This window comes from Rhipicephalus microplus, chromosome 10 (assembly GCF_043290135.1).
Source record: "Rhipicephalus microplus isolate Deutch F79 chromosome 10, USDA_Rmic, whole genome shotgun sequence".
Classification (NCBI taxonomy): Eukaryota; Metazoa; Arthropoda; class Arachnida; order Ixodida; family Ixodidae; genus Rhipicephalus; species Rhipicephalus microplus.
This window is the reverse complement of record NC_134709.1, coordinates 108,871,405-108,899,270: the sequence shown is the minus strand read 5'-3', so window position 1 is coordinate 108,899,270 and position 27,866 is coordinate 108,871,405. Positions and strand designations below refer to the sequence as shown.

General features: G+C 47.7%; 1 protein-coding gene across 1 annotated transcript; it reads right to left on the bottom strand.

Annotated features, from left to right (window-relative positions):
- Positions 1–63: 63 nt before the first annotated feature.
- LOC142774356 (acetylcholinesterase-1-like) lies at positions 64–27,866 on the bottom strand. The gene is made up of 4 exons (XM_075874745.1): positions 27,671–27,866; positions 22,131–22,434; positions 7,771–9,294; positions 64–382 (listed from the first exon to the last, which is right to left on the bottom strand). Exons 1-4 carry the CDS (start codon positions 27,864–27,866, stop codon positions 70–72), a joined length of 2,337 nt encoding a protein of 778 aa, XP_075730860.1. The 3' UTR covers positions 64–69.

Below are 27,866 nucleotides of genomic sequence, written 5' to 3'. Positions count from 1 at the left end.
CTGTAGCTTTCCAAGTTCACAAGCCCCCGTTCGAGGTACACGTATTCATTAAACTCCACTCACTTCTCGCTATACGTCATTTTTATTGGCTATGGTAAGTGTTCCGCCCGCATGAGCGCTGGCGGCGACTTCGAGCGCGCGCGTCGGTAATGTGGCGAGCATCTCCAGCGCCAGTTCGACCACTTCTGGCGCCCAAGCACCGTCGACTGCTCGCCGTCCCAACTGGCCCGACGAGATGAGCATCTGAAAGATACTCTGCAAGGGACAGTCAGGGACTGGACCGCCCGACGTGAAACCAGCGTTCGTGTGGTCGACGAACTGGTAATTGGACGACTTGTTGAACAGCGGCCACGACTCGCCATCCACTAATTTCGGTAGAGACCTGCGTGTTGCCACCATCACCATTGTCATCACCTGCCTGTTAACCTCTTCGTCAGAACATGTGATCTCTCATCACATTATCGAGTCACTCATCGACAAAGTTTGTGACGTTATTACGTGCATCGATCTATTTTTTTCGTGAGGTTGTTCCTGCGTTCATATTAAACCACTTCTGCATTAATCAGACGTGGCATGCTTTGCGAGGACTCATCCCACTAGTACTCCACCCACTCCTCATAAAAAGACAAAAGTCTATTTCACCGGAAAGATGAAGCAACGAATGCAACAGAAAAAAAGTGGGAAATTATGCGAAGTGGGGTTAGCTGCTAACTCTATTAAGTCTGATAACGCGTAGCTCTATAAAGCGCTGACACAAGGGAATACGGCTGCTCCAATGAGAGATGTGGTTTTTGCGCTTTCTGGCGCTTCAACGAAAAGTAAGCGGTGAGGCCGCAGCACAGAACTAGCTAGGAGTCGTCCGCGGATGCTGTCAAAACAGGGAGCGTGACCACGTCCTTTTCCCTAACGAATTCAGCGCAGGGTTGCTAGCCCAGTTTTGGGCTTGTAGGGGAGGGGGGTGCAATAAAACTAGCGCTAATTGCAAAAGAACGGAACGAAACAAACACGTTAACACAAATACTAAGCACAGTGGTGTTTGTGTCCCTTCGGTGACTTCCTGACAAAAGTACCAGTGAATCGGACACTCAACAGCGGACTACATGTACTGGGTGTTTCAGCTAAAACGCACGAATGAATAATTATGCATGAGCGCTACGCGTATTCAACTAGCACAGTATTGTTTCCAGCCATGTAGATCACGTCAAAATTGCCCGGAATATAACGAAAATTGCTTAATGAACCTTTTTCAACAGTGGCTCCAGGGACAAATCTTTTATACTACACTTGCAGCGCTTAACCAGATATGATAAAATTTTCAATCTGTGGTACGATAACTACGCGCTGATTAATTTCTTTTCAGCCGTTGTTTAGAGTGGGCAATCTGCCGCGGAAGTCTAATGGCTAAGGTACTCCATCTGAGACGTGCAGGCCACAGGGTCGATCTGTGCCATAGCGGCCGCCTTTTCGATGGGCGTGAAAATTCTTGAGGCCGGTGTGCTTAGATTTTACCCTAGGTGGTCGAAATTCCAGAAGCACAATGGTGCCTCTCGTAACCATGCGGTGGTTTTGGGACGTTAAACCCGAACATTTTTTTTTATTAATGCCCATGAAGCTGCGGCAAAAGTTGATATAGGGACAGGAGCAGCCGCTAGAGACTCCTCCGCCCTCTCGGGAGCATCGGCGAGGCCCCTGCGCTGCAATCGTACGGCTCGCGCCGGAACTGTTAAACGTGATTAAATTTACCTGTGGTGTTGTTCGCTCCAGTACACCTAATAACCAAACTGTTATTAGTGCGCATGTGCCCACTAGTGCATAAATGTTAACGCTCAACGCACTGTCTGCGAATTCGGGATGTAACCACGAGCCCGCAAGCTCGGGCAATAAACGCTTTTGTTTTCTCCATCGGAACCCTTGTCCTGTCTGTATGTGGACGAAACACAACACTGGCGACAAAGGTTGGTTGGTTGGTTGCGAAACTTTATTGAGGTCCTGCAAGGCGCACGTCAGCGCGCAGCGGGCGTCTCCCACGTCGGGACCGTTAGGCCAAGCCTATCGGCCGCTCCGCGGGCCTGCTGGACGGCCCAAAGTTGGTCGGCCAGGAGGGAGCTGCGAAGGGCCGCCTCCCACCTGACCGATGTAGTGTTGGGGTTAGTGTACATTGCCTTGCACTCCCAGAGCATGTGCGCCAGCGTAGATACATCCCCACATTCGGGGCAAGCGTCATTGGGGAACACGTCAGGATAAATAGCGTGAAGGGATCTCAGGTTAGGGTACGTGTCGGTCTGCAGTAGTCTGAGCGTAAGGGCTTGTGGCCTATTAAGATTTGGATGAGGGAGTGGATATAGTCTCCGCGCGAGGTAAAAATATTTTGTTATTTCGTTGTACGTGGCAGGCGCGTCCCTGTTTTCCGCAACCCCGTTGGCCCCGAATCGTTGCCCGGAACCCGCGCGGTCGGTAAGTGCGCGCGCGGCCTCGTGGGCAGACTCGTTGAGGTTGGGGGGAGCGCCTTGGACCTGTCCAACATGTGCAGGAAACCAAATCAGTACGTGGTGCTTGATGCTGTCGCGGCCACCACTTTGGAGCACGCGCAGGGCTTTCTTGGAGATTACACCATGCTCGAAAGCGCGAATAGCTGGCCTAGAGTCACTATAGATGACCTCCCTCTCACCTTCCAGGATGGCCAGGGTGATGGCCACTTGCTCGGCAACCGCCGGATCGTCAGTGTGAACCGATGCGCAGTTGGTGATTTGTTGTTTGGAGTCGACGACGACTGCGGAGAAGGCGCGGCTCCCACGGTACGCGGCCGCGTCGACAAAGCTGACGCCGTGCTCCTCACTGTGAATCTGCTTGAGAAGAGTGGCAGCTCTAGCCCGTCGCCTACCACGATTGTGCTCGGGATGGACATTCCTCGGTATCGGTGCCACGGTGATGAGGTCACGAATCTCACGGGGTACCTGTCTCATCTTCTCGTCCACTTCAGCCGGAGAGTGACCGAGCTCTCGGAGTATATGTCTGCCGGTCTGGGAGCTCGAAAGGCGCGCGAGCTGGGCCCGCTCCTGCGCTTCGGCAATCTCCTCCAACGTATTGTGTACTCCGAGCTGGAGCAGGCGCTCGGTGCGCGTCCTGATCGGGATACCGAGGGCCCGCTTGGTAATCTTTCTGAGCAAGACGTTGATCTTGTCACGCTCGGCACGCTGCCAATTGTGCATGGCCGCGACATATGAAAAGTGGCCGAGCACAAAGGCATTGACCAGGCGGATTAGGTTGTCTTCCTTGAGGCCTTGGTAGCGGTTGGCCACCCGCCGAACCAGCCGAACCGCGTTATCCGTCTTGGCGGCGAGCTTGAGTATAGTCTTGCCGTTGGAACCATTGGACTCGATGGTCATGCCGAGGACCCGAATGGAGTCAACTCTGGGTATTGCACTGCCATCTCCGGTGTAGAGCTTGATATCACTCTTCGAGATCGGCTGCCAGTTTTTGGGCTTGGGCCCTCGCCTAGTGGGTTGGTAAAGGAGAAGCTCGGACTTGCTTGGGGAACACCTCAGGCCTGTGGGACGGAGGTAATCTTCCGTGATGTCTATGGCCTCCTGCAGGGAGCGCTCGACTTGCCCGTCGCTGCCACCTGTGCACCAAATAGTAATATCGTCCGCGTAAATTGTGTGGTTAATGCCTTCAATACATGAGAGCCTCTTGGACAACCCGACCATGACAAGATTGAACAGGGTGGGTGATAGCACTGACCCTTGTGGCGTGCCGCGCGATCCCAGCTCGATCTCCTCGGAGACAAGGTCTCCCACACTGAGGGTGGCTCTCGTACGGGTCAAGAACGAGTTGACATATTTGTAGAATCTGACTCCAAGGCCGAGCTCAGCAATCGACCGCAACACGAAAGAGTGAGCAACATTGTCGAAGGCTTTCTCTAAATCGAGGCCGAGAATGGCCCGCATGTCTCGAGTGTTGCAGTCGATGACTTGGTGCTTGAGCAGCTTCATAGCGTCTTGCGTCGAAAGCTTGGCCCAAAAGCCAATCATGGCGACGAAGGTGGCACCAGGAAAATGAAGAGTAGCTAGCAGGTTGGTAAAGAACCGACAATGAGTTCTGCAGGGAGCTGGATTAGATGGAGTCATTAGACGTTACTGCAAGCGACTGCACAATACACAAAAAGAGGTTGACCTCCTTTTTGATTGTGAACAAGGTTCCAGATGGCGACAAGGTACACGCATTCCTCAGCATCATCTGACCACATACGTATGGGTTGTTGATGTCGTTGGCTGCACCGAAACTGCCGTCGAAAAAAGTTTCGAGCAACTGTAGAGCCTCTTAGATGCTCATCTTGCCCCAAAGACGTCCATAATCGGGAAATGAGCAAAATTTTACCATCGAGCACAGCATGAAGGTGAGTCTCTGCCCGAATATGTTGCTGAACTTCGAAATTTGCCCCATAGTTGTCGATTTGGAGCTCATTCGGACGAAACGTTGCGGCGGGACTGTTTTGTTTGTTGGCTACTGCGGGAAGAGGTGCAACGAGTACTCTTTACCGAGGACGACAAACTCGAGTTCCCGAAAGCAGTCGAGCGCACCCTTGCCAAGAAGGCAGAGCGGAAGAATGTCCCCGAGACTACAGTCGTAGAGTCAATTGCCAGACAGCTGCGTAGCATGGAGGGAGACGGCAATGGTTACTCTGCTGAGCTGTATGAGGCGCAAGCGATTGCCGGTAAGCAGTTTGCTGCTGGTTTGTTATCGCTACGGGTCTCCGAGCCACACTCATTCAGTATGCCCTCACGGAAATAATACGTGCTATAAGTGTTAAAAGAAAGAGCATAATAAGAGGGCCTGTGGCAGCAATGGGCAATATTGTGGCGGGTATTGGCAGAAATGGAGACTGAAAAAGCTGAAAGTGGTGACACAAGTGCCCCCCATAGACGTTTCGGAACAGGTGGCTTCCGGCCGCACTCTTATTTTTGTGGGACTCAAAATAGAGAGAGCAATGATGGAAATGGAACTTGGCACGGAAGCCACGGTATCTATCATGCCTTACAAGCAGTTCAAGCAGCAGTTCCCTTCAGCCAGATACGGACCAACCGACATCGTCCTGCGCCCCTATTACCGAAGCACTCGTCCAACCTTGCGGTGTGGCGGTCGTCAATGTGCAGCACGGGAACAGATGGCGAAACTACCACTCTACCTGGTCGATCAAGCGGGACCACGACTGCTAGGACATGAATGGCTGCGCACAGTATGACTAGACTGGAACCAGATTTGGGGTGTCAACCACGTTTCAAGGTCAGTGTTCGACTTGTCCTCACGAATGAAGGAGAGGCTAGATGCGTTGCTCGAAAGTACGAAATGCTGTTTAATGATGAGCTAGGAGTTATCACATACGAAAGGGTCGAGCTGTTCTTCAAAGCCGACCGCCGGCCGAGATTCCTAAAAGCACGGAATGTGCCATTCGCATTGCAGTCAACTGTAGGAGCAGAGATAGAAAATTTGGTTCAGCTGGGAATACTTACACCTGTGAATACATCAGAATATGTTATGCCCGCCATGCCAGTGATAAAAAAAGAAGCATACGCCCATGTGGGTATTATAAGACAACGATAAACCCCTCTCTGTATATCACACCCTGCCCGTTGCCTAAAATCGATGACCTATTAGCTGCGTTCACCGGGGGAATTCATGTTACCAAGATTAACCTTAACAGGGCACACCAACATGTACTCATGTCCGAAGAGTAGAAGGAGTACTTGGCTTTGAACACGCAGAAAGCGCTGTTTGCCGCCAAGAAGCTACCTTTCGGAATAGTATGATGACCAAGTGTTTTTCAAAAAATAATTGACACAATGCTGAAGGGCCTAAATGGAGTTTGCTATTATCTCGACTACATGTTAATCACAGGAAGAAATGCTGAAGAACACCTGATAAACCTAGGCGCACTCTTGAAACGTTTGCTGGACCGAGGTGTTAGAATAAAGAAAGAAAAATGTACGTTCTTTCAAAATCAGCCACGTTCCCTGGGACACACAATTAGTGAGGCAGCAATATCTGGCTAACTGGGAAAAGTTAAAGCAGTCATAACCGACAAACAAGCAGCAACTACAGTCTTTCCTAGGTGTCATGAATTATTATGGAAAGTTTGCACCTCAACAGTTGCCTTTTATGGAAAGACGCACCTTGGTGCGGGGACGACTGCTGCCGAGAAGCGTTCAACGAAATTGGAAGAATTTTTTCATCGCCGCAGATGCCGGCTCATTACAACCCGGATCGGCCATTAAAGCTTGCATGTGACGCATCGCAGTATGGGGTATAGGTGCTGCGCTCTGTCATGTTTTTTGAGGACGGCAAATCTCGGCCTGATGCTTTTGCTTCCCTCACGCTTTCCGAGACAGAGAAGAAATATATCCAGCTTTAAAAAGAGGCGTTGGCCATAATATTTCGCATAGAGAAAGTTTTACTGCTATATTTATGGCCGAAAATTCACTTAAATAACTGATTATAAGCCTTTACAGCAAATTTTGGGACCGCAGCAACAGGTATTCCGCATATCGCGGCTGCGCGCCTACAGTGGGGACGTAGTCGGCATACAGATGCGACCTTCTCTTTAAAAAGTCAGCCGATAACACAGAACCTTATTTTCACTCCCATTTGTCGCTATACCATGTGTGAAGGACGAAACGTAGGAAACCGAAGAGACTTCCTATTCTTTGCGGCTGCTTTTCTAACAGTGTCGAGCAAAGGAATCGCGCATGCCACAAAGCAGGATAGCGATCTGGCGAAAGTAAAAGAATGCAGAAGCAAAGGTTGGACAATGTTTATTACTGATGATCGACTGAAACAATAATTCGCCAGACGCAATCAGCTCACATTGCATCAAGGATGCATTTTGCTGGGGACGCGAGTAGTCATTCCCGCAAAGGTACAGAGAGCAGTTCGGGACGAGTTACATCAGGGTCACCCAGGTATAATTCGCAGCAAGGCACTCACACGTAGTTACATCTGCTGGCCGTTCATCGAGGGGCACCTTGAGCGTATGGTGCAGTCATGTGAAGATTGTCAAGAACAGCGCATGCAGTGCCCCTGCAAAGCTCTCTTGCACCCGTGATCATGGCCCTTATCGCCGTGGTAACGCATACATATATATTTTGCAGGACCATTTCAGCAGTCAATGTTTCGTATAGTGGTCGATGCTCACTCGAAGTGACCAGAAGTTTGCCCCACGGTGAGGAGGGGGGTAATAAATGCGCACGTGGCAGCCGCTTTTTCGTTGAAGTTTTTTTTTTCTTTCCAGTAATATTAGTGATACCATGCTACCATCGCCTAACGTCCATTATGGTCACCAGCAGCCTGTTCAAGCAACTTTCGTATGTGAGCAGGCTTTGAAAATTCCTTGAACTTACATTTCGGGGCGCTAAAAACGCCAAGCGTTACGCGGCCATCACGTGGTCTTCCTGTATATCGTGCACTTTAAACAAAGGCTGAAAAAAATAGGCAGCGCAGTCATCTTACCACTAAAAATTTAATTCGTTCTTGCTAAGCACTACAAGTTATGTATTGTGAAGTTTTCTCTGGTCCCTACTTGAAAAGTTCACTAAGCGATTTTTGTTAATTTCCGAGCGGGGCGGATCAAAAAAAGATATTCTGACGTGGTCTACATGGCTCAGAACAATACTGCGCAAACTGCAGAGAGGTAGTACTCATTCATTTTCTCTTACTTGGAACTTTTTAGCGGAAACATCCCGCACGCTGTCAAACTTGAATCTACATTCCACTCACCCGTTTTTTGCAAAGTTGGATACCATGGTCATCATCCGGTAGGACATGGCTCTGTCTTCGTCTGTTGCCAAATACGGGTACAAGTACGGATATCCAAACAACATCGGCACTTCATCTCCATGTGTCGCCTTCTTTCCGGAAAACGGGGAAAAGGATGGTCTGGGCGTGTACTGCATGTAGTATACTCTCTTCCCCGTGGCGGCTATATCATTCGCGAAAGCAGCGACTGGACAACGGGACATGGTGTCACCGATCAAGTCAATCCACCCGCGGTAGTTGGGTGCATTGAGGTCGTACAAACTGCCCAGGAAAGAAATGACTAAGTTGATCAGACGGATCTTGACGTTCCCGAACAAATAGGGGAACACTTCTTTCAGCGTGTCCGCCGTGATATTTTTCTGCGTGCCTACAAAGCTCGGCATGAGCAGTTCGAAGAATGCTCGCCCTTCTGTCGCAGCACTGGAAATAAGCGTGTCGCGGGCTCGGGCCTTTAGGAATCGCCTCTGGAGCGATTTTACATCACTCGGAAACAGGGGTTCCTTTATGACCGGCATCAGGTACAGGCCAACGCCCTTGGTGGCATCCAAGATCTCTGCCGCACTGCGGTTTCGGAGGCAGCGGGCGGTGTCGTCGACGCTGGCCAACTCGCAGCCGGCTTTGGTAGCCACATTGATGAAGGTGTTTCGCGCGTCTTGCCCTTTGTTCTTTGGTAACGGGGTGTACAGTGAGCCGCTCATCAGGAAAGCCCTCTGGTAAGGACCGTACTGGGACATCATGGGGCTCACCATGTACATGGAGCTCGTGATGGCGCCCGCGCTCTGGCCACCGATCAGGATGCGGTCGCTGTCGCCACCGAAGCGGTGAACGTTGTCTCGGACCCATCGGAGCGCCAGCAGCTGGTCGTACAGCGCCATGTTGCCCACTATGCCACGGTCCGTTCCCGAGTTGAGGAAACCGAACGAGGTCAGCCGGTAGTTCGGCATCACGACGAGGACGTCTCCCAGGCCGGCCAGGAAGCGTCCGTCGTTGAAGTCGTAGCTGTTGCCACCACTGACGAAGGAGCCGCCGTAGAGCCAGAACACGATGGCGCGGCGGTTCTCCGGGCTCAGAAGAGGTCTCACGCAGGAACCTGGCACCCATACGTTGATGTGCAAACAGTCTTCGGTGGTGTTGGCGGCGCTGATGATGTACTCGCGACTTAAGTGAGTGTCTGTCTGGGTGCACGATGTTCGCGGATACGTGGCGTTGAACAAGCCACACACCCGTGGTTTGGCGCATCGGGGCTCAGCGAAGCGTCTCTCCCCGGTGGGCGGATCGCCGAACGGAATGCCGTAGAAGGCCACCGAGCTGTACGACTTGTCCTTGATTTCAAACTGAAGCAGCCTTCCCAGGGCGTAGCCGTGGTCCGTGCTCGCGACGAGACAGCCATTTGGAGCTCCAGTGTAGGAATTCGAAATGATTTTGACGACCAGAAAGACCGCGAGGCCAATGAGCAGGCAGACGCTAAGAAGGGCGGGCAATCGCCTGCAACAGCAATATTGAAAATGAGTCGAGTGGGCTCAAGCGACAGAGGGTGGTAATGACCGTTATTTAAAAAATGGAGCATTTGAGCGTGATTGCATATGCACTCCTTCTGCTTCGCGCCTCAATCACCCAAAAACCTTGCCGCAACCACATGTCACTTTGGCGCTGAGCAAAGTTTTGTTCTGACCACTATAGCTTTCCGAGTAGAGCAATCCCTAATGCAGTGTTTCGTTCTGTTGGCCATGAGTACATCATCAAAACACGTAAATCAACCAGTAACTGCAAGGTTCAAATATGAAAAAGGGGAGCTAGGAAGTACTACTTACGTAGAAAAAGTTACGCGCGGTAGACCGCAACAACAAAAAAGTAGTAGTAGTAGTAGTAGTAGTAGTAGTAGTAGTAGTAGTAGTAGTAGTAGTAGTAGTAGTAGTAGTAGTATAGTAGTAGTAGTAGTAGTAGTAGTAGTAGTAGTAGTGAATCTTCTTGAAGAAAATGAAAAAGGCACTGATTTTTGGCGCATTGACTTGTAGGGGTGGGGAAAGGGGATAAAAAGAATAGTATGAAGGTATAGAGGAGCGAGCACTCGGTGTAAAGGAGCGACAAAAAGAAGAGAAAAGCGATGGGAAAGATGGGGGAAACAATTGAAGGCGTTCGAGGGCGGGGCACCGCTCGGCCAGAGCCACATTGCGTTAGGAGGACGCGAATGACACAACCATTCAGCACAGAATCCACCAAGTGAGTTGAACATGAAGTTAAAAATTCGCCTTGCATCTGCTTGTTAATCTGCAAATGTCGTCAAAAGACGATAGTCGTGCGTGTGGAGAGAGTGAACAAAACATTGTTTTGATGTTCTGCGCAAGAAAATTGGTGAATGGTATTCTGGAGGCGCTGCGTCAGAGTGCCTCGAGCGTGCAGCGGAGGGGAACAAGCGTATCAAGTCACGTCACACGTGAGACATGAGCGCTATCTGGCAGTTTAATTGGAAAACGAAGCACGTGGCTCTGAGACGGGCGTGTGCGCTTGTCTCAGAGGTGATAAGATGTAGAACGCGAGGCGACGGGTAGGCGCCCCACCGTGTTGTCTCAGCAAAGCGTTGGAAACACTCGCCTTTTCGTGCAAGCGTTGCATGGTCAGGGAAGCGTGATAAACGCTACGGTCTTATGTATGTATATTCTAGTAAAATACACACATACAGAATATATACGTGTTGTTATGGTGCCTGAGATATGCGCAATAATTGCTTTTTAATTGACAATCGCACAAGTATGAACGCTGAATCTTGAGTAACATTGGTGGGTGCTGCGGATGGGGTCGGCAGGGGCATGGGCTGGTGCCGTTTAGAGTGCCCAAAACCGTTAAGAGTGGACAGACAGACAGACAGACCAAAATTTTTGCGTCGAAGGCCCCCAAGAAAGACTAGCGTTTTTAATATACAGACTCTAGAGAAAAAGTTACCCATAGGGCCCATGCATTATAACTATAACCACTAGTGTGCTGCCATGATGGAACGATATTTGGCTTTCGGGTGGCGTTCACTCGCCCTCGCCACTGTATCCTGGCATTCGTTTCTTCTGTGTCGGAAATCTGTTGCGTCGGTGTAAGAGTGTGTCACATAAAGTCGAGTTGTTGGCTCATGGAATCAAAAAACGCGGACGATAGGGCACTGCTCACGACTCACCCGGCGCGAGCGAGCCGGCGCAATTGGCCACGTTTTTGTTGATACGGTACAGAGATGGTGGCGCCATTTAGCAAACAAACCTGCAAATGCTTCTTTCCGTGCGCAGTAAATTGCCTAAATGGCCATGGTATCTTTCCTTAAAGCAGTTGATATAAACATCACACAATTTAGGTCCGTCTGAAGTTTATGAGCACGCTATACTATCCTTTATATTGCGAGAATTTGAGTGTTTTTGATCGCAATTTTGAGCGGATCTTTATGTACTGTAAGGGCAACAATGATAATGTTCCAAGATATCAGCGCTGTAGTGTTTATAGCCTTTCCGACCCAGCTTGTTCTCTTATGGAGTCGAAATAATGATCAACGAAGCTAGTACCCCCTTCGTCAAGCTCACACTCACGCATACTTGCGCGCCTCTCACTGGTGACCTCTTTCTACCGAGACTGGCCGTCGCACACCTTGGCGGGCTGCAGCCCTTCCTCTCCTGCAGAGTCCCATTCTCGCCGCGCCAACAGACCCCGTGACCAGTGCTACGCCAACGGACAGGGAACCCTCTACTACCCGACATGCTCATATAGTTGTAATGCTGCTGGACTGCTGACCCCCAGCTCACGGTAGCGAGTCCGGGCCGTATTTCTGGTGTATGCAAAAAAAAAAATGCTTGAGGTTCATGTACATTGATTTAGGTGCACGTTAAAAAAGCAAGGTGGCCGAAATTTTCGGAGCCCTCCACCACGGCGTCTCTCATGATCATATCGTGGTTTTGGAACGATGAAACTCAAAATTATTATTATTATTATTATTATTATTATTATTATTATTATTATTATTATTATTATTATTATTATTATTATTATTATTATTATTATTATTATTATTAATATTATTATTATTATTATTATTATTATTATTATTATTATTATTATTATTATTATTATTATTATTATTATTATTATTATTATTATTATTATTATTATTATTATTATTATTATTATTATTATTGAGCTACCTCTCCTGTACGTGTACGAACGCCCTACACAAATTTACACAAAACATTGCGGGCACTTTTTTGAAAAAACGACCACATCTGCCCTACCATAATCCCGAGTGCTTAAGGGATTATAAAGATAATTGTCCGGGTCTCGAGCACTGTAGAAATTTTTCGTGAGCAAATCCGATAAGACGAAACGGCGAGTCACGATATCAAAGGTTGGCTGGACTAACGTATCAGCTTTTGTCGAGCACTTTGGGGAAAAAAATCTGTTAGATTTTCAAGAGAAGTTTGTAAGAATGGACAAGTTTGTTAAGCTAGATTCAGACGCGAGGGCAAAATCCCTCTGCTCCGGGGACCGAATAGAAGAATTAGTTTATTCCGGCGCAGCAGCGGACACGTCGCATTCACACTCGTGCGTACTCTCGACTTTTCTTGGCACTGAAGGAATTGATATGTGGGGTTTAACGTCCCAAAACCACCATATGATTATGAGAGACGCCGTAGTGGAGGGCTCCGGAAATTTAGACCACCTGGGGTTCTTTAACGTGCACCCAAATCTGAGCACACAGGCCTACAACATTTCCGCCTCCATCGGAAATGCAGCCGCCGCAGCCGGGATTTGAACCCGCGACCTGGGCACTGAAGGGAGAGCTACGGAGCCGATTCACTTGCGTCCTACCGCTAGTGAAGGTAGTTCCAAAGTAGCGCCTGTATTTTCAACGTGAAATATACATGTTCCACCTTTATTTTCTACGTGGAGCTATTTGAGAAAAGACGCAGCTGACACCAGTGAGATGTTGGTATTTCTTTTAATTGATCTGTTGTGACTTCGCGTTTTTGAAAGTGTGATAAAGTCCCACCTCTTTACGTGCACCTGAAACGCTAAACGGCGTCTGCGCCTACATGAAACGCTGATGGTGAGCCCCCGTCACTTTCCACAGCGTTACGAGACGAGCGCCAAAACGGACTACTTCGCAAGGTGCTACGTGTGCCGAAGCTCCGCCTCCGTAGCTTTCCCTTCATTGCCAAGAAAAGTTGTCGCTGAGTATAAAACACGTGGCGGCTGCCTGCTTCCTAACCACGCCAATCCGACCAATGTTGACACATTTGACGCTGAATCATCTCGATTGAGAGCAGACGACCATCAAACAGATCGAAATAGCGGCGACACCTTTCCATCCGTGCCGCGAGCGGAAGAGAGCGGATGAAGCGAGAACGGCAAGTTTCGATGACGCGCACGTCACGTGATGCACCGTCCGCTGCGAAAATTCCGCTTCCGTTCCTTCGTGCGAACCATTTTTAAGGTCCAAATTTAAAGCAATGCAAAAGGTGGAAACACCAAAGAGGACCCCAGGACAAGGCTAGCGCCATGCCCTATGGTCTTTGTCTTCTGGTTCTGTTTCTAGCTCTGCTTTGAATGTGAAATTTTACCGCACACACATTGCATCACCGATGAACTTGGATAAAGGCCGAAAGAATAGGACATTATTGAAGTCTTCCAAGTGATTCCTTTTGCATCTCACGGGAACGTGGAAAGTTGTTTTGTGAACATCTTGAAGATGTTCAAGGGCTAACTCCGGTAATTTTTTACCATGTCAGGATAATAGTGCTTTTATGTTCCCGAGACACTCTTACCAGCCACCCTGTTGCTAAAATGCTCAACAATATTGAAAAAAGTTTTTACTTAGCGAAAATTGTAATACCGAAGCCAAAACCAATTTGAGTGCGCTTCTACGTATGACGTGAACATTTGCCCGCACCTGTCTGATTTCGCATAATGCCCGCCAGGTGGCATTACTTGTCCATGCCGTTCACCGCGATCGGCTAAAACGGATTACGCTTTTACGGTGACGATATGGCAAATCATGTGTGGCTCACAACACAACACCACTTTCACATATCGCACGCCCACCGACACGGAAAAAGAAATCGCACGCTCAGCCAATGAAGCAACAAGCGCTTAATTTCTTCCTGAAGTTGGCGCGCTGTTACTAGAACACAACCAAGGAAGCGTCGGCCAAACCTGCACAATCCATAGCAATCAAGCAGACGCTGCAGTGTCACGTCAGTTCCATCACATTCACCAGGTAAAAGTCATCTTCACGCGCACAATGTTGTCATTATTTCTGGCAAGAGGGTGAGCGTTTCGATGCAAGCTATTGAATTTACTTGAAAAGGATCTGCGAAACTCTCAAGTTTGCCCGATTCGGCATGAATGGCGAAAACATGCAAGTGAGCACACCTAGTGAATTTCATCGAGCGTCAACTGAGGAGCTGTTGAAGGCGCTCAGGTATACGGTTAATTTGCTTATCATGCGCCCGCTTAGCTTGAGGCTTACCAGCGGCAACAGGGGGGGTGCCTGGTCTCTGAACGCGGAAACCGAGAGACGCCGTCGCTGGTCTTGAGCCCGTGGGACACGTCTGTGTTCTCCGTGAGAACGGCAGCCATGACTGGGTGTTTTCTTCTTCTGCGTGCTGTCCTTTCGATCTCTCCAAATATGGGTGATACCCACGTGACGAGTGCGCCCTCTCGGTGACAAACTAAACTGCACTAGCTAAAGATGTCGCAATGAACGATAATTTATTAGTGTGGTATTACGAGGGAAACAGTTAGGTACTAGTAATGTTTACAGTTCGCTACAAACTCGCTTTTTTTTCTGGTTAGGCAAAACATAAGTTCATTCATCTCATGTGCCCAAGAAACTGCTGGTGTGCATGGGCCACACGATTTGGGCAAATCTCACAAATGACTGTCCACTAAATAGGAAGGGAGCGCAAAGGTGGTACCAATTCAGATTTATGGATCATACTGTTTTTATTGGAAGAATTTACCTTCTACTCGGCCAATTTTCTTCTGTTTGGTTGGTTGGCCTCAAGGAGGTTTAAAAAAGATTGCTACAATGCTTTGCCAGCAGAAGTGAAGCCACCTTTTGCCCTCCAAAGATCTCAGAAATAGGCTATTTTCTGGTAGTGCCCATTAGACTTCAAGTGACTTTGATTTCTTAGTCTGAAGACTACGTTACATATGAAGGAAAAGATAGTTATTTGGAAGGAAATATTCCGCAGAGACGAGTATCGGTTATTTATTCTCTAATAAACTTTGCCCTGAATGAAAGGTTTACTAAAAAACCAGTAACACAAGGACGCACTTTGAATTCTATCTGACCCGAAAAGGTTACCACGTTAAACTTGTTGGGCGTGCGACGAAAACGCTTCTTCTCAAACGCCGAACGCCAACGGTTCATCATGCCCCTTGTAAGATGGCTGCCGCAGCCGTAATCTTACGGTTGGCACGGCTTTAGTCGTGTGCAAGAATTCCCCCTACAGCAATTTTTTTAAACCCCCTTGATTGGCCCTTAGATGCCTGTCGCAGCCCGCCATGGGGGATCGGCCATGAAACGAACAGTACCTTTAACAAAGAATTATTTTACTGGCTAAATACGTTCAGCTATAGGGATTTTTAAACAAAGAACAAATGGGTAAACATCTTTTACATATATAATAATAAAAGGGATGAAAAAGAAAGCCCAACAAGCTAATGGGGTAGAAAATTAGGTGAATTTATGTATAACCTTAACATTTCTTTTTCGCTTTTTTTTCTTAGGAAATCGCATACGGCTTCGCAAACGTTCCTGTGGCTAAATCCCTTTTCAATTGCTTCAAAGGAAGGGATAACCGGAAGGACTAAATCTAAACTGAACCCACAGAGAGGTTCTTATAATATTATTTTCCTTTGATTCGCACATCACCTGCATGTTAAGAGAAAATTGTACAGAGATTCACTCTCGTTGCAGTGGAGACATAAGGGTACGTGACTGTGCCCGATCAGACCTGTATAGGTAAAAATTCGGTGGGAGGACTCTGCATCGTAGTCTCGTAATTTATATTTCCGCCCTTCTATAGGAACACCATTGATTTTTCCAAGAGTACTTAAGAGGAGAAAACTCAACTTTTTAAAGTTTCAAACTTTTTCAAACTTTTCAAAGTTCTCCAATGTGGCTAATTTGTCAAATGGTGCCACGGCGATAAATGCTAGCGTCGACAATATAGAAATTATGGAACCATTATGCGAGCTCACTGCAAGTGCATCTTCATTGCAGGTTAAACCTTTAGGACCTGGTGAGCATACCAAGCGAATGAGGTGAAATTAAATGTCTTCGGTTAAGGAGATAAAAAGATCACAGCATATCCAAGGAGTGAATGATGATGAGTGGGGCGAAGCGTTCGTCCGTTCGTTTATTCTTGCTTCCGTCCGTTCATGCGTCCATCCGTCCGTCTGTCCGTACGTCCGTCCGTTCGTTCGTCTATCTGTCCGTACGTCCGCACATCCATTCATCTGTCCATCCACCTTCTAGTCTGTCTGTCCATGTGTCCATCCATGCGCCTATCTAGTGAACACTCCAAGTACCGCCATCTCCCATCTCGCCATCCCTGTGGCTACATACACCAACGGTATATGGACAGACCCACACCCTAAGAAGCTTCGCCTCTATAACTTTTAAAGCATTCGACATATTTGGTGCGCTTATTGAAGAACAGACGCACAGGCAGTTTGTAAAAATGACAGCGTTTGTTATGGACAGCGACAATGTCTATAATGCTCAGGCAATTGCAAGTGATTCCGCTTGATAAATAGGTGCGAAATCGGGTATACGTATTGAATAATACCAATCCAACCCTGAAGATGCAATTCCCACTCCTGCCTTTTCTTCGCAAACTGAATAATTACTTGCTATTACAATGTTAAATTCTAATCTTGTCCTCCCGGCACACAGTACACACTCTTCCAAGGGTGTGTGTCATAGTAGTAGTAGTAGTAGTAGTAGTAGTAGTAGTAGTATTAGTAGTAGTAGTAGTAGTAGTAGTAGTAGAAGAAGAAGAAGAAGAAGAAGAAGAAGAAGAAGAAGAAGAAGAAGAAGAAGAAGAAGAAGAAGAAGAAGAAGCGTGGGTATGAGCCATATTTGAGGCATCATCATCATCAACTCGTAAGGGTCCCTCGTGCATTCTCCTAAGATGACTATAGTGAGCGGAAGCCATCTTCTCTCTCTTCTCCGTTGATGTCTTAAGGAGCAGGCAACACAAGTCATGACTCCTGCTGGCACTGCTTTTTTACAGCGAAAGCTGTTATGACATTGAAACACAAGTCACACGCAGCGCCGTATCCGCCACCGCCATGGACCACCTGTGTCCGTAACCAGTATTGAAAGAAAAAAACTCGGTATATAAAAAACACCACTGACACAATAGGGTTCCAACCCGGGTCCGCTGTATCTCAGCCCAGTATTCTACCAGTGAACCGCGCTATTGTTTGTTTTTTCTTTACTGACTGATCCACGCTATTGCTTGGAACTCGTTATTAGAGAGTTTTAGTACTGCGTACGCTGCGTACGTGACGGCGTTGCGTACGTAAGGACGCCACGTTCTGCGTAGTGCGCATGCGCAGACCGCAACGCGCACGTATCGCGTTACGTACGCAGCCGCTACGTACGCACGCATGAGATGCGTGCGTGCGTACGTATGAGGTGATCGCGCCGCTCTCGAACAAGTTCGCGACAGCGCGAGACTTCGTTTTGCAAAATAGCGGCATCGAAGGCAAGCACCGACCGGCTCTGTGGCTTAAAATATGTCCATAATCTGGCTATAACATTTGAATTGACTCACATTTGCTGTCAACAACACTTGCTTCTATTTTGATCTACCAGATGGCGCAACACGCTTCTTGCTCGTTACGTACGCGGGTATTACGGCGTACTAAAAGCTGATTAGTGGCAAACGACGCCACGTAACGCAAGGCGCTTGCGTGATGCGTACGTAGCACCATTCCGCAGTACTAAAACTCTCTATTGCGTACGCTGCGTACGTGACGGCGTTGCGTACGTAAGGACGCCACGTTCTGCGTAGTGCGCATGCGCAGACCGCAACGCGCACGTATCGCGTTACGTACGCAGCCGCTACGTACGCACGCATGAGATGCGTGCGTGCGTACGTATGAGGTGATCGCGCCGCTCTCGAACAAGTTCGCGACAGCGTGAGACTTCGTTTTGCAAAATGGCGGCATCGAAGGCAAGCACCGACCGGATCTGTGGCTTTAAATATGGCCATATTCTGGCTATTACCCTTGGATTGGCTCACATTGGCTGTCAACAACACGTACTTATATTTTGATCTACCAGATGGCGCAACACACTTCACGCTCGTTACGTACGCGGGTACTACGGCGTACTAAAAGCCGATTAGTGGCAAACGGCGCCACGTAACGCAAGGCGCTTTCGTGATGCGTACGTAGCACCATTCCGCAGTACTAAAACTCTCTATTAAACCTGCTTGATGTAGGGAAAGGAATTGCGTTAATATATTTAATAAAGCGTTTTAGAACATCAAATGAACAGCCAGGAGTGACGCAATGCGAATTGCGTAACTCATGGGTCGTCCAATGCTCGAACCCATTACAAACGATTGTTCTTAATAACTTGTTGACTGTGGCACATACCCACTTCAGGCATATTTCCTCATCATCGTCAGCCACTGCATACAAAAATTGTACAAAATTCCTAACAAGTGTGTATCGGATACCACGCTTCTCCAAAGAATGACGAAGGATAGCATACGAAGTACTGGCCTACAACACAAAAATTATGATTATTTATGGCGTAGTGGGTACCCAGCAGCGTGCTTGTAGCAGTTACCCAAAGAGTGTTCAGAAAAGGCTCTTAAAGGCCGCTCTTCTAGCTCTCGCTGTGACAGTGTTGCGCGTTCCACACAGGTCTGGCGTTTTCGTTTGTTGATTTGCTTGTTTAAGCCTTACAGAATATGGCACGTACACACTCTGGGTAATTGCCCAATGTTTCGTAGTTTAAAATTTAGTAGATAACTTTAACAATGCTGAACTATAGAGAACAATTAAATAAACAAAAAGTGAATATTGCGCAGCATTTTGGTGAACCTTCGGGGATCTTTAATGAATCTGAAGACCAAGGAGACGAAGAAGTGTAAGAGGGATTCCGCCAAAGCAAACGATGGCAGGTCGACAAGATGATTTCGGGAAGCACTCATTGGGGGTTGACTTATCTAACGTAATTTCAATTTTGATAGTGCACCGAATCACAAATACAAAACCGAGTAAAATTATGGCATACGCCTCGGCTTGCGTGACTGCAGTCATCGGTGTTGAGATGCATTGTGGACCCCCGTGTCCGCTCACATCAGAAAGAGCCCGCGTTGCTGCGTAAATGATGTTTTGCCACATCCACGGGTACGTGGACCACATGGAGGACTACCGTTTTCCAACAATTAGAAAACGGCTTACATGGACCAATCAGGCAAGCCGATTATAAGCAATCTCGAAACGAGCTTACGTGATCACTTGAATCGTGCCTCGCAACAAAACTGCAGTATAGTTTCGGGAAACAGCGCATTCTCGAAAACAGCCTCGACGTGCAAACAAGCGCTTAAGTTTCAGTCCCCTATCATCCCGAAGGCCCCAGCGATGATGGCTCACTCATTTGAGGTGCGGGGAACACAATGACTAACCGAATGCAGCTTCCCCTTTTTGTCTCGCATTCCTGTCAGTAAAATAGCGCATCTAACAAGCGCATTTTAAAAATAAAAAACTCTAGCAGTAATTAAAGAAGAGAAACGCCTTCTGCGTTACATTGCCTTCGCGACTACATATCAAATTCTGTTTTCACTGTATGCAAGTAGACCAGACTGCTGAATTCACCCAACCGTAGTAATCTTTTATATACTTGTTTGGTTATAACGTCTTCATTTTCTTCCTTCTGGTCACTTACTCATCGGTATTGTAGGCCGCCCAAAAAAAAGGGCGCTACAAAGGCATCATGTGCTGTTACGTCACATGAACTCACGCTCTAATTCGTGACGTAGTGACTTCATCCTAAGATAATAATTTTTGCATCACTGGTCACTGACGCCGTGGAACAGTCATCGCCAAAGGGTAAATTTATTGTTCGGTGAGGCATATATAAGGTGTTCTCCTTAATATTTGAGACACTCGAGTGGCATCCACAAAATCTTATTCATTTGTCATAGGAATGGCCGACAACGCTCTCTGCGATGCCTGTCGTTGTGAAAAGGTGCTACACCACATCCTGTGTGACTGTCCGTTGTATGACATCCAGAGAGAGTCACTGGCGTCCGTTCTTGCACGCATCGACAACAGCCAAATGTCTGTGGACACTATTTTTTCAAATGCCCGAGAGAAGGCATTGCAACAGACGGCGACAAAAGCTCTGTTGAAATTCCTACGCGACACGGACTTGAACAAGCGCTGTAACAGCAATGTCACACAGCGCGGAAGACAAGACTGGACTATGACTGAGTGTGCGCGCGTGTACATGCGTACATCTTGAAGGTGCATCAACGTGAGTGCAGGCAACGTCTGGAGGCTCGCTAGATGGGAGCCCTCATGTCTACTTCGGCTCCGTCCCGACTCGCCCTCCACGACGATGGATCGATATTCGCAAGATCACGAAGAACGACAGCCCGACAACTTATGGATATCTGTGTTTATCTCTCTTCCCTCTCTATTTTTCATCTACCCCATCCCCCTCCCATGCGCAGGGTAGCAAACCGGCTTCCTATAGGCTGGTCAACCTTTCTGCCGTTCTTTTCCTCCTATTTTTCTTCCTTCCTTTAGTCAATAGTTATTTAGCTAAGAAACACCGGGCCCCGCCGCGGTGGTCTAGTGGCTAAGGTACTCGGCTGCTGACCCGCAGGGCGCGGGTTCGAATCCCGGCTGCGGCGGCTGCATTTCCGATGGAGGCGGAAATGTTGTAGGCCCGTGTGCTCAGATTTGGGTGCACGTTAAAGAACCCCAGGTGGTCTAAATTTCCGGAGCCCTCCACTACGGCGTCTCTCATAATCATATAGTGGTTTTGGGACGTTAAACCCCACATATCAATCAATCATTAAGAAACACCGGGGCCGCACGTTTCAGCTTTGCTGGCTAACCATCCGCACTAAGTATGTTGGCGATGACGATCACCCTAAGCGAAGCTTTTAGTATTTGCATATTCGCTGGTGGCGTCATACGCGCCAAATTCGACGCCAGCGAAAGTACAGAATACGGCCCTCCAAAGTGCGTTGTTTTGCAGTGAGCGATGTTCTCTGGTGGTGCTATGCAGGATCGCCCGGATTTCTCGGACAAGCGAGTTAGCTCTGAACTCGCTCTACGGCGGCCATTGCATGAAAACAGTGCGGAGCGCGTGATTGCAGTGGCTAGAATAGGGGAAGTGTGAAGACCACGCCGCCTGCGCTGACGCTCTGCACCGATGCCTCGACCGGCGCTGTCTAGGTGGCGCTGGTCGTAGCTTACACGTCGCTCACTCGGCGGCTCGCTGCAGCGAAGCTGCCATGTCAAGGCTGTTGTGCCGTAAATTTTATGTGCCTCTACTATATTGCAGGGCGTAAGTGCATCATATATAAATGAACTTTGCGGCAGACATTATCCAACATTATCACCGTATGGTGTGACCATACCCATAGCATCATAAGTGAAGCTTTACATTAATCGCAAACATCGCGGCCAGTTAAGCTTGCCACTGCTAGTGATCGTTCCTCGGTTCTACGAAATGTAACCGATTAACATTTTGGGGGAATTGCCATTTCGCAAGGGTATAAGCAAGCTCAAGAAGCACAAAATGCTACTGTGACATTGATATCAATTTCTTTAATGTTGTTATACTTAACATTTTGCATGAGATAAATTTTAAGGACTTAATTATTCTTGCGTATTCACAGTGGAAATATTTTTCGATAAACAACTGCACAGAAAATCGGACAGCGTTTTACTTTTCTTACAAATTTTATTTGAAGTTGGGGACATCATTGTAGGGAACAAAGCTAGCACACTACAGTGTGATGCACATCACATCGTTCTTCGAAGCTTGAGGTGCTTTGATCTTTCTCTTGCAGAACTTCTCTGTTTGTTCAGAGATTTCGTGAAGAAGTGAAGCCATGTGAGAACATAAAACTTGATTATGTTGCTCGTCAGATCTTGCTTGTGTGAGTCACACTCTATGGATGGTACGGTCTGCATTGAATTGTTCAACTATAGTGTCCCTTTGGGGGTTACTATAACTGAACCACAATGTAAATGTGTCCTCCAGTGCCTTCACAAATGAAAATAGCTCAAGTGACGAGTACAAGAGCCCTCCAACATCACAGAACGCTGTGAATGACGCAAGGTTCTTATCTGAGTTCTCGAGGGATGTGAGCAGCTGCTCAAAATAGTCCCGCCATTTCGTTGCCATAACTTTCCTCCACACCACATAGCCAGCCAAATGGTACACCAGTCTTGCGTCACGGACTTGCACAGGATACACATAGTCAGAAAGGACAGTCGATGCCTGTAGTACACTTGAAGCTTCGTCCAGGTTTCCAGTGTCCAGTAAATTGTCGACATGGTTGGCCACTTCATCAGTTCCAACTAATGACTTAAGTGTGCCACCTGCACAGTTGCCCGTGACTGGTGCTTTTACCAGATTGTAAAAGCTAAGGGAATTCACGGCAGTAAGGAACTGGGTCGATGTGGGATGATCGTTGCATCCGGATAACTGATGAATTATTCCAAATAGCTTTTCGATTGGATCTTGGCTGAGCCATGAAGTCAACAAATATTTGTACTGCAATTCCTCTGACGGGTATGTTAAAAGGTCCAAAGTGCCTTGCAGAGTTACTCTTAGACCTTCTGCAGTGCTAGCAGACAAAAAGCCTGCCTTCGTAGGTCCGGTGCAGGCTTCCCGATGGTCTAAGTATGCTAGAACACCCTGCAGTACTCTTTCCTGTTCAGAATTTTTTCTCAGTGCCGTTGAAGGCACTCTGAATGTCATCACAACAATTAGCTTTTCCATGAAGCGAACAAATTGTTCTGTCACTTCTCTACATGAACAGGACTTTGAGGTTGCCTCTTTGTATAAAAAAAGCCCGCGTGTAACCTCAAGGCTGAAGAGATGAAATGCATAATTAACTTTCGAAGTTGCTGGGGTTCAAGTGCACTTCTGTAATCTTCGGCATAGCTTTCAACGTTGTAGCACACTTGTCCAAGTCGTGAGCTATCCTGATTGGCCTAACATCAACGAGCCCATCTGGTGTTTTATAGCCATTTTCGATGAAGCCATTCCTGATGCACTTTACTGAATGCGGAGTCAGACAGAAAGAAAAGCCGCCTCTTGACGTCAGTTGGATGAGGTGCTGAAGGCTTGATAGTTGATGCTGAACCAGATATGCCAAATCGATGCCACATTGCATGGTTCCAAGATGCTCCATCTGATGTCACATAGCCTACCCTGAGGCCAGCATTCTCTGCCAGGATAACTGCTTCTAAAATGATTTTGGAAATCAGTGGGGCTTTCACATTGCCTCTAGATGCAAATACACCCAAGATTCGGTGCCATGAACCTGACAAAGATTCAAACAATATCACAAGACCATGATCACATGGAACACTTTTGTCAGCCTCGGGAATGAAAGAACCAAGGTCTACAAATTCATCAACTTTTCCACTTCTCCGCTGAACACCAAAGTTTTCTGCAAGTTTCATTTCGCAACGATCAGTCCACTATGACGTTCAAATTCTCCCATATTAGCAGTCTTCTTAGAAATGCCCGAGAGGACACATTTATTAAAACCAAAGCATGTGTCGTACTTCTTCATGAATGCTCTGAGGCATGTACGACTGGGTAGCACAAGAATTTTCTCCCTACGCACATGCTCATAAAGTCGTGGGCTCCTCATGTGCATGATGACACACTCCAACATCCACTCCGGGTTGTAGCACATGCCATTTCGGGACTTCCGCCTTGCAGCTTCAAAACACTGCATTATAGCGTTTTTTTCTGTTTGGATGGGAGCTTGTCTATTTTTCTCAATAGTGCGCTTTCTTCAATTTCTTTATTCTCTAGTTTTAGCTGTGCAATGGTCTGGTCGAGAGTCTTCACCTTGTTTCTAAGGCGGCGTATGTTTGAGCTTTAGCTTTAAGCTTTGTTGCATGGGTCAGTTAACTTGCTGTTTTCTTTTTCCGGTATCTCTGATTGACAAGGAGCTTTCTCAAGTACTTGCAACTCACGTAGCGCCTTTCATCTGGACTTGAGGTATCTTTACACTTGTGATGGTAGAGCTTCCCATTCCAGACCTTCAAGTTCTTACCAGATGATGCAAAAGGAAACTCGCAAAACAAACTTGCCCCTGAACACACTGGCATGACATCAACAGTCTCCAGAAGAGAAGCTGGCTCATATGACCCATTCATCGAAATCTTCACACCACGCACAAATACTTCATGTGTTATGGCACTTTTACTAGCACAAAATTTAACAAGTTTCTCTGCGTGTAGAAGGCTCATGTCCGAGCTAGGCGTGCACAAGCTGTAGGTGACATTTAGCGGTTCTTCACTGAATACGTGCCTTCCCCACCGATTTGAAAGAAGTGGAACGTGCCTGTAGTCGTAAACGGGCGCAGCTGAAGGTCGGGTGGCTCCGGTTAATCCTGCGGCTCCTCTTGCGGCTCCTGGTCGTCGTCCTTTCGACGTCTTTTCTGAGGAATCACAAGCGGTGGGTGTGATCTCTCCTTGGGTTTTTTTTTGCGCTACATGTTTCGAGAGGTAGAAAGGAGCATTTGGAAAGATCGTTGGGACGGCATGCGGCAATAGTACAGGCCTAGCTCTGTTCAAACACACTACCTCACCGTTAATAACGTGCTCGAAGTGGTGCGAGATGAAATGCTGATTGAAGTGGAGCTCGCTGACGGCAGCGTTCTTTTCCTAAGGCTTGTCTGCTCTTGGTATATTATGCTGCCACTGCTGGAACAAATGGTCGTCTTTCGGGACTCCAAACAATGAAAGCTTCTGCTTACACAATTTGTACCCAGTTGAGCATCTGGGCCCAAAACAGTGGCTCTGACGTCTGCTCATGGCACACACTCCGCAAAAGACTTAACGTAGACACGAGAAGGCTGTCCGAAGAGCAAATGCAGCACGAAAGAACAGCTTAAACAGGCAAAAGAATCACATTTGACCGGCGAGTTGCAGCGTTGAACAACGTGCGCAGCCTGAGAGCCTGACGTGTATACGACAGCGCGCGCCACCTAGCGGAAACATCGCAAAGCGGCGTCACAACCTCCCATTGCAGCCGCTTGGCGGTGATCACACTTCTAGTATTCCAGCCACTGTAGCGTGATATCAGTGCTCATAAAATGGCTATCATAATGTGCGTGGCACCAAAACGCATTTGGGACATTTGCGACGATTATCAAAGAAACACCGTGTGCGTACAAGCGCCTCCACAGTCAACATTTTATCCATAGGCAGAGAATTTTCATATATATTCCTAGAGGGGGTGGAGCAGTCGGCTTGCTCTTACACATTTCAGATGCAAAGCAGCTCTTTGACTAGCCTGTGTAACTCTGTACCTCCGTGCGTCCGCACAAACTCGCCACGGCACGCTCCCGCGGTGTTGAAGCGGTGCCAAGTAGGTCACGCCACAGCTACGCGTTGACGTCACGCTACCCTCGCAGTGCGCGCTAACGTCACTCTCTCCTTCGCCAGCCACACGCTCACCGCAGCGCCCACAGCTGCCGCATCATCCGTTTGCCCGCAACATCTGCCGCTACCGACGCTCGTTCCGCTACCGCGAGCACCGCTCGCTACACCACCGATCGTCGGTTCACGTGCAATAAACCTGACTCGCGCCTAACGTACGCCTTGAACGAAGTCTGTGTCACCTCTCTCAAGCTTGACCCTCTCCACCATTCGCAACGCACAATCGCGCATTGAGTGGTAACCGTCTTTCGGCTCGTTTATCTGCGATAAATGCGCCTAAAGACGCCGGAAGACGACGCTACATCTCCCGCCGAAACATCTGCAGAAGCGTTTGGGCATTACCCGGCTGTCGCTCCAAAGAAACGACAAGGCCTACGACAGCCATCGCTTCAAACTAATCTTTCAGTGCTTACCGCAGCAGCCGCGTTAGCGCCGTTCAACCCGAGACGCCAACGACATGCACGACGCTGCTGCTTCGCATCCCATCATGGTTCCCCATCATGGTTCCTGTGCTATCTTTCTGCCTCTATTCTTTCCTTCTCCCCCATCTCATTCCCATGTGTAGGGTAGCAAACCAGTTATACTGGTCTGATACTTCCCTGCCTCTCCTTCTCTCTCTCCCTCTCTTTACACTGCCTGCACACAATCTTTCAATAGAATGGCTTCTGGATACCTTCATGAGACAGAAACGTCGGCAACAGGCCCGTAACCAGGGTTTTTATTCGCGGGAGATAGGGGGGGGGGGGGGTCGGCACTTGTTGAAGACCATGAAAAGCCCTTATCTTTATTATTTAGGCTTGGGAAAACACGAGACTTCATGCAAACTTCGGTGGGGGGGGGGGGGGCAAGTCTTTTAGCCTTCTGCTCATTTCGCTGACTGGCTATGAGCCTGGTTTGCAAGCGCATATTCATAAGACGTACCGGGTCCTTTTGTTTCTCTGGAGTCTCCATATAGTATTCCGTTCCAAATATGCAGACTTTGACGTCCTCCTTCACAACTCAAAACGGCACATTGTCGAGAGAGATTCTACAGCCGGAGTGAATCATGGAGAAGATAATGGCTGAAAAAAAAACAATACATATGATTTAATGACTGTGCCTAGTTTTATGCATGGCAAAGGGCAATGTAAAATCTAGTTGTTGTGCAACAATAGCAAAAAAACTCAAAGATGCACTGTCTCCACCAAGAAATTGTGGCTCTCCTCTAGTAAAATAATTGTGATTATATTTACACATCATGCACACTTTTTTGTGTGGTTTTATGACGGAACATATTGAAAGCAGCATCAACATGCTACAGTTTGGCTGGGCCTTGAAACTTTATAATAATACGACAAAAAGCTTGCCGGTAACACGTTCGTCAACATCTCATATAAAGAGTCATCAGGCCTATGCCTCGCTCTCGACGCCTAATTCACACTTCTGGCAGGACGACGGATGGCACACACGGCCATGTTCCGACATGAAGTTGAGCCCAACTACATAAAGTGTGTCGTGTTGCGCACGATTGCTTTTTCAATGTGCGAAGAAAAATGCGCAGGTGCATATACAAAACAAGTGACCACTCTTCGCAGAATTCAAAGCATTTATGTAAACATCACAGGGGTAGACTCGTTAGTTTTCTTTCAAGTGCCCATTAGCATGTATGCGCCCATCTAATGATTACTGAAACCGAAAAATAACAGTCAAGTTCCAATTACGTTTATCATAATTTTTGAGCTTTGGGTCATAGCCCGGTAACTCATACCCCACTCCACCACAACCGAAACAAATAGGTGTTAAGAAAACTCCGAAACGGTAACCAGAACAATGATAACCCGATCTTCCAAAACGCCAAATTGTTGCCCTAATCCTAACTCTATTGTTGCGCAAACTATAAATAAAAAACTTGTTCTGCCGGGTTGAAATTACTACTGCGCTTTTGAATGCTAAAGCAAAGCACATAGCGATACATTAGAAAGCAACGGGTCACCGTCCCGGTCGCCCTCCGGACTTACAAGAGTGGATAAGAGGACTTTTCCACCGATCTCCGAACTCCATGATTGAGCGTATTTATGTGTAATGAACTGGTGTCGTTCTTATTTATGCCTATTATACCAAAGGGTAGCCTTTCGAAATTCAAAAAAAGAAGTAATCGATATATCCTTACATATAGACGACTTTGTATGTTCCCTTGATGTCCGCACCGCATAACTCTCGTTGACGGCAGCCAATGACCTCTCAAAAAGCTCACGCTCATCGTCTAACTTCAGGTAGCCGTGGGAGTAGCCGTCTTCATGATGATGTAACCCTTGGAGGTACTTCTCGATCACAGTATACCGGTCAGAAGGCTCGTGCATCGTCAT